General features: G+C 29.8%; 2 protein-coding genes across 4 annotated transcripts; one reads left to right on the top strand and one right to left on the bottom strand.

Annotated features, from left to right (window-relative positions):
* Nucleotides 1–3194: 3194 nt before the first annotated feature.
* Nucleotides 3195–7516, bottom strand: LOC115237076 (protein germ cell-less). 2 transcript variants are annotated; one of them, XM_029809905.1, is made up of 8 exons: nucleotides 7171–7516; nucleotides 6894–7017; nucleotides 6221–6317; nucleotides 5735–6104; nucleotides 5363–5632; nucleotides 5061–5279; nucleotides 4890–4980; nucleotides 3195–4811 (listed from the first exon to the last, which is right to left on the bottom strand). In XM_029809905.1, exons 1-8 carry the CDS (start codon nucleotides 7314–7316, stop codon nucleotides 4668–4670), a joined length of 1461 nt encoding a protein of 486 aa, XP_029665765.1. In that variant the 5' UTR covers nucleotides 7317–7516; the 3' UTR covers nucleotides 3195–4667. The 2 variants fall into 2 exon arrangements, with proteins under 2 accessions (XP_029665765.1, XP_029665766.1); XM_029809906.1 differs by having other exon boundaries at nucleotides 3195–4796.
* A 546-nt stretch (nucleotides 7517–8062) lies between these two features.
* On the top strand, nucleotides 8063–10785 carry LOC115237077 (metallophosphoesterase 1-like). Of its 2 annotated transcripts, XM_029809907.1 has the most exons (7): nucleotides 8066–8730; nucleotides 9222–9431; nucleotides 9495–9657; nucleotides 9748–9879; nucleotides 9971–10105; nucleotides 10187–10418; nucleotides 10488–10785. In XM_029809907.1, exons 1-7 carry the CDS (start codon nucleotides 8714–8716, stop codon nucleotides 10658–10660), a joined length of 1062 nt encoding a protein of 353 aa, XP_029665767.1. In that variant the 5' UTR covers nucleotides 8066–8713; the 3' UTR covers nucleotides 10661–10785. The 2 variants fall into 2 exon arrangements, with proteins under 2 accessions (XP_029665768.1, XP_029665767.1); XM_029809908.1 differs by lacking the exon at nucleotides 9971–10105 and having other exon boundaries at nucleotides 8063–8730.
* Nucleotides 10786–11569: the final 784 nt, after the last annotated feature.

Raw genomic sequence — 11569 nt, 5'->3', positions numbered from 1 at the left:
TATTTAAAAAATTTAAAAAATACTATAAATTTATTAAAATTTATTTTTGGGAAATCATTACGTTTATTTAAAGATATCAAAATTATTTCGCAAGATGTAAATTATAATATTTCTCTTATCAATTTTCTTAAATATATATATGTATAAAATTAATAATTATTATTTAAAAAATACTATAAATTTATTAAAATTTATTTTTGGGAAATCATTACGTTTATTTAAAGATATCAAAATTATTTCGATATTAAATCAAGATGTAAAATCTGAATGGATGTAATCTATCTCCTCTTTAACCGATTCAAGGTAAACCTTAACGCATTAAGATACTAGTGCTACGTAAAGCGGGCTATGTAAAGAACAGTACATAACATATCGACGATATGCCGAGAGAAACCTCGCATTTAGCTCTAGTAAGGGTTGAAAATCCACCATCGCGTCCACGATTATTCCGTGTTTCGCAAAAGTTTGCAATAAGTGCAGTTTAAGCAGAGTAAGCAGTTTGAGTCACCTGAGCGTACAATAACCGCCATTTGTGTATGCGTGTGTGCATATGTGTGATAATACATGTATGGCTGAGTGTCTGTGTATGTCGTAATAATAATTGAGCGTGACGCTAAACTCGATAGCTCAATAGGGCCGGTTGTTGCACCTTCGGGTATATAAAGTTTTCGCTAATTTATCTAATAGATAAATCTCCTTCATCTCTCTTTTTAGATCGTACAACACTGGCCATAATATAAACAGAGAGATCAAATAAGTTGACCGACGTTGGAAAAACCGGCCCTTAATAATTTGTTGCTGCTCTTTTTGCTCGCGGACGACAAAATTAAGAGGGCAAATACAGGGTGTTCGGTAATAAACGCATTTGTGGTGACCATCGTTATACCTGGTCGAAAAAACTGAAACAATTTTGTCGGTATTTAATCAAATGTCATATTTCTTACACGCCCGATTTATAAAATTTTAAAGATCATGGTAACTCTGTACTTCAAACTGATATTTAAAAATCATGTTCTTCTTAATTTATTAATTCGTTATGAAAACCATTCTTCATCACAGCTCAAAAATTCATTCATGTCTTTACATTTTTAACAAGATAAAAAGGTATTACATTTTTCGATAATTGCCACATGTGTTTGTACTGTAATGATCGAACACTCTATATAATACTAATGCTAATAATAATAGTAATAATGATGACAAAACATACAGCAATGTGCGGTAGAAGCAAATGACGAATGAGCAATAACATATATAACGAGGAAGTGAGTAGATTTAGGTTTTTTTTCGACAAAAAAAAAACTAGGTGAAAAGGAGAGAGGAATAGCGTGCTTTATCGGTATAAATTATGTCACATAGTAGTATTACAAAGTGAGATCGTCACTGTTGCTGCTGTCCACCACCCGTCATCGCCATTTTATTGCCATTAATACGATCGTTACTAATTACTATTACCGCCGCTACTTATTACTATTATAGTTATTGTTAGTACGTATAAATTAACGCGACCTGTTGTTACAAATAATACTGCTAATAATTATTATCATTAGAGCGCAAATGGCAACAATCTTTTGATGGACGTGATGGTATTGTTAAGACTGGAAATGACTGGAAACGACAGGAAAAATAGAGAAAGAGTTGGTAAAGGGGAAAAGGTTTGGTGTAGACACAGAGAGTAAATAATTGAAATTTCAATGCTATCGAAGATTATAAATTAATCACACGATTTTAGTATTGGCTGCAATACTCTATATTTAACACTAGAAACAATTTTCGTTGATTAGCAAATTTGATAATAAAACAAAAAACTTTACCTTCTTCCAACACTCTCTCTTACCTTTGTCGTTTCGAGATGAATGATTTTATTCCGTCATTGGAAATATTACGACTTCATAATTAGAAAAAATATGGAGTTCTTGTTGTCGAGATTGACTTGCATTCTTTTGATATATGTATGTTGGGACACGTCGAGAGATTACAGAAGGATATTATTGCTGTGACAGTTCATTATTTCTCGAGAATGGCTACGACGATCGTATTACAAGGATATCTTGAATCTGCGTATATATCCAAATGTTCCGCAATATATGCAAAATTTCACGCAATTACGAATATATACAATGTATATATCCTGCTTCAATTTATATTTTTTAAGCCATTATCGGATTTTTTCAACTATTTCAATCTCTTGATATGATTTGTTCATTTTTCAAACTTCCTGCAGTCATATGCTTATGACATTCATATTTTTCGCACCTTAACTGCACATGCGAAATATACGAGTATATGTAATTGCTCACATATGACCTAATTAATTTTATAATCTTTTCTAAATGAAAAAATATGACAAGCTTTATATATTTAGCAAACGTGATACTCTAATTACTAAAAAAAACGCTGCCATAATATCTATGTCGATCAAAAAAACGCTGCCATATCTTGAAAATAACGATATGTAAAGTATTATAATATTCAAAAATATATTACATATGCTTATTATATTGTTATATGAAAGTGTTCCAGTTATATATAGATCACTATTTTTAAACTAGAACAACGCTTTTCCGTTGAAGTTACATTATACATACTCGAAATTATATATATGAAATTATCTCCAATATTAATGCGTTAATTAAGATCGACTTTAATAATATGACAAACGGAGTTTGACGATCGTTGTAGAAAATGAAAAAATTGCAAAATTCTGAGATTTTTCATAGAATGCCTTTTATTGTCTATGACAGATATCAAAAGAATGCCTATGTCAAATCTCATTGAATCTGTCGTAATGTTCATTGTGTGTCGCGCGCACACGAATGTAACATTACAATATCATATATTCTGTACAGAAAGAAAAAGAAAGAGTATTCTGCCAATAATAAAGTGTTGAGCGATTAATGAGGGTATGTAGTGTATTCCTTTTGCAAATCTTCATACCCGTTTTTTAGCGAAAAATGCATTGCAATGTCATACAAAAATTTCTCTGAACACTAATAAATAGTTAGTATAAGATAATATTCAATTTTGAAATTTATATGGAAATCAATACAAGTAATTATTACATCAGAACTACTAATATTAATTATAATTAAATCGATTAATTAAACTTGAATTGCAAATATGTTGAAAAGATCATTTTAAAAAGGTAGGAGGTAAAAAGGTGTGCATAGGTACATGAGAAATCACACATAAACTGCATGTATCTATAAAATTTATTATAATTTTACCGAAAGACTGTCGTAGTAGTGTAAAAAAATCTTTTTACAAAAAAAAATTCTACAAAAGTTATCGTTTTTTGCGTATTATGAAAGTTAATTCATTTATACGCATTAGTTTCTTTTTCGGTAGATAGATATGAAACAGGCACCAGAATATATCGAAGAAAATTCTTTACTGGGAAGACAGAAAAGTGCTCGATCACTCCCTCTTTCTTACATAATGTGTTATATTAATGAAATTGTCTTTTTCTAGCATTGTCTGGCAAATAGAGAATATAAATCATCAAGTTTTTTTTTAATTTTCTTATAAATATATGTAACTTTATGCATATACATATAAATATATATCTTCTTCTTGTGTGTGAATACATAAAAAAAAAAGATTAATATTGCAATAATCCCTTGTGATATGCAAACAGTTTTACAAATTAAAATAGTTATCTCATTGTTTTAATATTTGTCTCTAAAAAATAATACAGAAATCAAGTGATTACGTTGTAATTACAGTTTGTCAGTAAACATTGAAAAAGAATGAGTCGATTTCTATATATTCTATTAAAACTATTTGTCATTTCAAAATTATATATAAACTAATTATAAAAATAAATCAAAGTATTAAAGAAGCAAACAGAATTCTCTGATTATGCAATGTTTCTAAAATCTAGTAAATTATCATTTTTATTATACATTTTTATTCAATCCAAAGAAACATGTTTAGGAATGATTAGAGGGAAAGATTAAAATCTATCTAATGATAGATCTTTTGCCAGCTGTTGGAATGACTTTCATAGAGTCACAAATGCATCAATTATATCAAATTCAATATACATTGATATAAAAGTATATACAGAAAGAAGTATATATAGTTCCATTTTTACTGTGTTACCTTTTGATGGTAGATTCTTTGACCAATTTGGAAAGAAAATTGATTTTCTCTTAGCAAAAAGATCAAAAATGTAATTATTTCTCACAATTTTCCAATCTTGATAGTTATGTTTATTACTATATACATCTTCATAATAAACTATATATATCTTCAAAATTAAAATTCTGTTATAGTTTACTCAAAATTAACTAAAAAATATAATATATTATTGATTTAATTTCCAAATTTAAAATTTTCTGTTATATTCTCAACCGTTAACTATACTCAGTAACAACAGAAAATTTTCACTTAAAAAACAGTCGAGTCCAAATTGACAAAAGAATTTGATATTAAAAGACTTGTACAATAAAAATGGACCCTATATATTACTGTAAGAGAAAGAATTTGTGCAATCTCTACTAAAGATTTGTATCTCTTCCTAATTAAGTATTGTGCCAAATAGTAACATGTGCCTACGTTTTTATCCAACATTCATAATCAAATGGAATATGTTACAAAGCGTCAATTGATGGAGAAAATTCGACATTCTTTACCTTTACATAAAATATGATATTCTTGAAATGCTAAGTATCTGAAAATACGACGTCGGCCGATGTCATCTCTTCTTCCAATGTGAGTGGTGTGACTAGTTGCATGTTGACTGATATGTACAAGGGATAAGTTAGCTGCTTATCCAGAGACATTATCTCATGCTGGAAAAAGATGTGCTGATGCAAAAATAACATATTATATATCACATTCTATATAAATTATATTATATAAGATCGCCCTTAATGACAACTTACTTCTGTATTCTTCCTCAAACGTAATCTTAGCATACCCGAATTTTGAACATGTTTCACTTGACGTTGCTCATCCAATGAAAATAGACGGACTCTAAAATTGAAAAATTTGATTTTTGTTATTATTCTTAATCTAATTCATTCTTAAATCCAAGCTGATAATTTCAAGCTTACTTTATCAGAATTTTATGTTCCTTATGATTGGCCTTAATATGCTCTGTGTCTGCTCTGTGATTTCTCATAATACGCAAGCTAGTTGTATCTACAGTCATTACTAAATCTAGTCCATAATGGAATGCTTTCCATCTCCAAGTATGTTCTCCTGGCTTTTCGATACATCTACCACATCGAAAGCATTCTTTTGAAAATTCTTCTTCTGTCATCTGCACTGGACTGTGTATCAAAGAAAAAAAAGATAGTCTAGTTTACCTAAATCTATTTAAGAAAAATTCAATTGTAATCTTTGACAAGCTTACCCTCTGTCTAGATTTCCATCAACTCTTAATAAGTGATGCCATTGTTCTCTATAAGCATTATACAGCCAATCTGGTGGTATTACATTATCATTATATAATATCTTGTCATCTTGTTCGTGTAAAAGCAAATATTTCATCTTTAGTGCCTTGAAGGGCGCTGCATACTCTCTGCCTTCATCGGTTGTTAAAAACGGTTCAGTCCATTTGTGATTTTTAAAGTAATCGTCTATTTTCAACGTATCGTCGTAATCGTGTGTATTCGAAAATAACCTACATGACAATATAAAGCATATATATACATAAGATACAGCATTTATTCTACATTTTTAAAAATTGAATATATAAGATATATGAACACACTTATAAAATTACCATATGCGCAACATCAGGTATATGCAAAATTCTGTTTGCAAAACAACTAAATCAGGACTGACAACTAATTCTGCCATTAAATCTGGTGCAATTTCTTTTAAAAAAGGTGGATGTTGCCATCCATAATTCAATAAATTGACTTCCAACCATCGTTTTGCAGCTGCTTTCACAGTAGGTACGCCATATGACACAGCTGCATTATAATATGGCACAACAGTCTCACTGTTTGTAGTTTCTATCATAATGTCTGCACACTCGTCTATTAAGCCTTGCAATTGAAACAGAACAGATGTTGCCAAAATAGAAACAACTTCTTTTGGCTCCAAAGTGACTTCATCTTGATAGAGCGAGCCTAACACTGTAGACAATGCTGAAACAATTATAAATATTCTTTTTAAATGACATTTGTATATCTTTAAACTTTTTATATAACATGTAAGAGTTATTATCTATATTTTAATTAGAAATAAGGTAATATATTCTTACAATTCATTGTAATGTTAGGATCTGTGATTTCTACATTAATGACTTTCTCATTAGTCTCTCTCCAAGAACCAGAAAACATACTAGCAAAGTATGGACTCTGCAAAGAAAATATATCTTGCATTAAAATTGTGTTATTTAATTATCTAAAGTATAATCAAAATTATGCAATTGACAAATTCAATGACGCATTCTTTTATCTTTCACACTCTCTCTTATACTCTATGTGAAATTGATATTTTTCTAAAATATTGCGACAGCAATGAAAATACTTAGTAGTTATAAACTTAAAGTGCATAAATTTTTGTAAACAAGACTTATAAATTAGAAGAAAATAACAAAACTTTATATTTTCCACTTAACTTCGAATAATAAATTTTATTCTAACAATTAAATTTGTGTGTGTGTGTATATAATATTTGTAGTTTCAAAGATATTTAAGATTGAAAAGTAAAAAATTACACTAAATAACAAAATATTATATTGAATATCTATTAAGCAAAAATATACATCACAAAATTATCAAAGAATCTGTTATTGAAATTTTATATGTGTAGAAGTGAGATATTAAAAGGAGTAAAACATACTATGTGTACAAATACTATATGTTATGTTTTGTATTGTATTGTGTATTTGTGTATGTTAAGGAGTGCGCGCGCCTTTGTGTGAGTCATACCTGACTAATATAAACTTTATGTAATCTCCATGCTTTTCCCAATATGAGGACGGTTATGTCACTGCCTTTCTCTTCTTGGAATAGAGTTTTGTATATGTACTGCGCTGTCGTGAGCAATTTTCTCCTGCAAACAGGGCATTCGAGATGTGACATCGGCAATACAATTCACGAAATATTAATGATATTTATTATTAAGTACATTCCCGCGAGAATGACAAGCGATAATATATCGCGGGGTAATAAAATACAGGGAAAACGATCAAGAATGAGATTTTACTTTTTCGGTGTATGCAGCGTTCGTTCGATATAATCGGACTCGGAATTGCAGTCATATTCCTCAATGTACTTGCGCTTACAGCCCCGATACACATGGTGGACGGCTGTGTTGGACATCGATGCGATTCTGCTCGCGTAGCTACCCATCCTTACGACGAGAATTTCTTTCACGAGGTCGTGCGTTCCCGTGAAATTGCTCCCTTTTTTTCGAACGTTGTCGTTGTCGTTGCCCTTTTCGAGAGCCACGAAACGAGCCCGTGAAACGCGTAGCGCGTAGGTGTACTTGTACTGGCAATGGGCGGAAGCCGATCGAGCCGTGAAAGACGCATGTAAACATTTGACATATGTAGCAGATCAGGGCCGGCATCTACGGGGGCCCCAGAATGGGGCTTTTGCCGCACGAAATTAAAATTTATCTTTATGTTTCCTGATATATAAAGCAAAATATTATTCTTCGGATACGTAAATAAATTAAATATTTAAGTTTTTTTTAATAATGTTAAAATAAAATAAAAATCCAAAGCTTTTGATACAATTTGTGATTATCAATGGAGCTTGGGGATAATTCGAAAGCACTGACACCATCACTTTGGACTATCCTGTATATAAGATACACCTGAATATAGGTTGACGTTCTCTGCACGTCTATAAGTTTGTTCTTTTTAGCATTCCCTCGTTTTTCCTTTCTTTCTTTCGAACTTCTAAATATACTATTCCGTTCTAATTCAGCTAAAAAGAACAAATCTTATAATTATTCATGATTCATTGTGTTTGCCCATTTCCTATTGAATTTAATTTTAATAAAATTTAATAAACATTTGTAATATGTAATATTATAATATATATGTAATATATATAATTTATAATAATATAATAATATATAACGTATATAGATTGATTTATAAATATAGTTGTGACGCATATATCCTTATTTATGCATGTATGTTGAAGGTTTTCCGTTTTTAATTATTTTACTGGTATAATGAATCTAATGCGCGCAAGTTTGCTTTTATAGATCTCGGGGATCAATAGTGATACGATAGTAAATAGAGAGAATTATGTTTCCGAAGTCTACTAAGCGCACCTCGTAATCGCGTCTTTTCTTATCTTATTATCGGATAAGAGCTAACCTAAAAAACGAATTGAATAAGATAGGGGCTAGTGGACCACCCTAAATATGGAATTGGTTGAAAAAAAAAGTGTAATTTTATTGCAACGACAAGAAAGATAATTAGACAATTCTTGAAATCGATAAACGTCAAAATGTGTGCTAGATAACTTTCTAGAATTGAAAATACTCTCTTAAAATACTCTCTTAAAAAAGAAACAAATATTGCATTGTATCTCTCATATAAATCTACAATTGTCTGTGTCGAACAGATTAACTTAACAGGTTGAAGCTACTTAAGAAAAAAAAATTGCACTGTGCCAACGAGCCGATCGCTATTGAATCGGATGATATATTGCTGTTACTTAATATGTTAATGAATGAATTGAAAATTTAATTTTATACATAACGTCGTATAATGCTGTAAATCACAGAGATGTTACGGCGAAATAGGTAATTATAAATATCAATAACTGTTATTGTCGATATTAAATTAAAAGTTATTTTAGAGTGTCATGATATACAAAAGATAAAAAGAATGTTAATTTATAAATTATGATTACTAATCTGTGAATTGTCAGTAAATCAATTTTCTATTCAAATAAAATAAGAAACTTGTCAATATAAATTTGCAACAAATTATTGATAATGTAATAAATATATTATTAATTAAAAACAAATAAATTGTTTTCTAATTGTTTTGTTTTAAAAATTCACAAATTGGCTGATATATATTTGATATATTGAGCCAATAAAATAGAATATAATTATAATAAATGATTTGATATATTGAACCAATAAAATAGAATATAATTGTAATAAATGATGAGTTAATATAATGATTGGTGTCTTCGATTTTTTATAAAAATTATAGAATTATTTTCTAGTAATATATTATGGAAGAATTAAGGAATTGTAGATAATTAATAAATTGTATTAAACAGGTTGAAGCACAGAATAATATCCATTGGTTTTATCATTCTTGCAACAGTATTTTACAATGAATTTCTTGTATATGAAGTACAAAAATTCAAATGGGCCATGCGCGAGTGTTCCGAATGTGTCAAGGTTCTGCTTGTCGCAGACCCGCAAATACTCGGGGAAAAGTATGAGAATTATTTTGGATCGTGGATAGCAAGATGGGATAGTGACAGGTATGATTCTGTTTCATCAATATTGATCTCAATTTTATTCTAAACCTTTTATTATGCTTTCAGGTACTTGGAGAAAACTTTTTCAAGAGCAGTAAAATATTCTCAACCACATGTCATTGCCTTTCTTGGTGATCTTATGGACGAAGGTCATATAGCTAATGCAGAAGATTTTGAAAGATATAAAAGGAGATTGGATTCGATATTTTCAATGCCGGAAGACATAATGGTATTTACTTTGATCACATAATATCTGTTCTCCTCATAAAGAGTTTGTGTTTTATTACTCTAATAGAGTTTATTTTATCGTTTTTTTTAGAAAATTTACTTACCAGGTGATAATGACATTGGAGGTGAAAATGATCTTGTCTCTTCCAATATCCATAAAAGATTCAATTTTGCATATACTCAACCAGATACATTAGTTTACAAAACTGTTACCTTTTTCAAGGTAAATCTGAAACTTTTATCTATATCTTACATATATCTTTGCATATTTAAGGAATAAATATGTGCGTGTGTGTGTATGTATTTTATTATAGGTAAATAGATTGACGCGTACGATGCCAGAAGCACCAAAGGATGCATTTCTTAATGATTACGCAGAAAGGAATACAACCAATGTTATTCTTAGTCATATGCCTTTGTTGTTTATGCCTGGCAGCTTTGTACAAAATGTATATATAATGTATATATTAGGAAGAGAAAAATTTATATATACACTTTTCAATTATTTACACTGCATTGCTTTGTTATAGGTAATCAAAGAATTATCACCACAAGTGATTTTCACTGCACACGAGCATAAAGCAATGCATGTAAGTTTAGACACAGCGACAGATCAGTTGAGCGAGATTTGGATTCTCCCACCATACCAAACGCCTCTCTATCAATTAAGAATGGATGTAGGGGATATTCACGAAGTACAAATACCGACCTGTTCTTACAGAATGGGTACACCACACATGGGTTATGGACTTGCCTATATAGGTATAGAAATAAATTTTCTAGGATATCGACATAGATAATTACATATGTGTATATATGTATGTATTGCAGATACTCAAGAGAAAACCGTTGAATTCACGATTTTATGGCTACCAGGCAGATTCCCGCAACTATGTGCTTACGTATTTATTGTTATATTGGTCATTGTACTTGCCACTTGTTCTTTCGTCTCAGGCTGTTGCGTGAAAAGCTATGCAACTTACAGTCGTATACCTTCCGTATAGAGTAGCATACAATCAAAAGTACTTATCATACTTAAATGACGAATTAACTTGGCGTAAATTAGATACAAAGATCCGTCCAGAAAATATGGTTTTCTTCTACTGTCTGTGTTAAGTTCCAACCAAAACGAAGCTATATATAATGATTTTTGATCAGTTACTATTTTAAAATAAGTAAATCAAAGTATGGCAGTTTCGATAAAACTTATTTTTATTAGATATCTATTTTCTGCATATTTTTTTAAGTTTTTGAAGTGCAGGGTACTTATAGGAAATTTTCTTTTCTAAAATTTTCTAGAATTACTTATGTTGAGAGTATATGCATCTTAATCATGCAGTATATGCTATGCAACTGAACAATATGATGTAAGGCCAAACTTATAATACTCTACTCAAAAACAGTGCCAGCTTTAGCAATATATCAATGCACTCTTTGAATAATATATGAATTATTAATTCAAGTAATTTGAGCAAATTTCTTGGCTTTATTATAAAAAATTGGATAAATTGCAAATACTGAATAATTTCTTATAACAATGTTTAATACAATTGGAGTATATATTATATTTGTGCTGATTTGGAGATCCTAAATTGACTATTTATTTTGTTAAACTCTGAAGCCAGGATACCACAAAAAGTATTATATATGTGTATTTAGTGATATTTTTCTTAGAATATCTTCAGGTTTTATTAGGAAATTTCTATGTGTAAACACGATGCCAAACTTTAACAAGACTTTTGCCACTGTCATTTAATCAAATAATTTCTCCTATATTGAATGATATAAAGAAATGTTTATTAAAAGTTTCGCCATGCAATGCCAAGAAAATAATAAAAGAAATCCGTCGATTGCACTTTCTTTTAGTTAAAGAGATAAGAAATTTTATCGTATCATATTTATATATATATATA

This window comes from Formica exsecta, unplaced genomic scaffold, assembly GCF_003651465.1.
Source record: "Formica exsecta isolate Colony F162 unplaced genomic scaffold, ASM365146v1 scaffold272, whole genome shotgun sequence".
NCBI classification, from domain to species: domain Eukaryota; kingdom Metazoa; phylum Arthropoda; class Insecta; order Hymenoptera; family Formicidae; genus Formica; species Formica exsecta.
The sequence above is the reverse complement of the archived record's forward strand: the minus strand, read 5'-3'. Positions and strand labels throughout refer to the sequence as shown.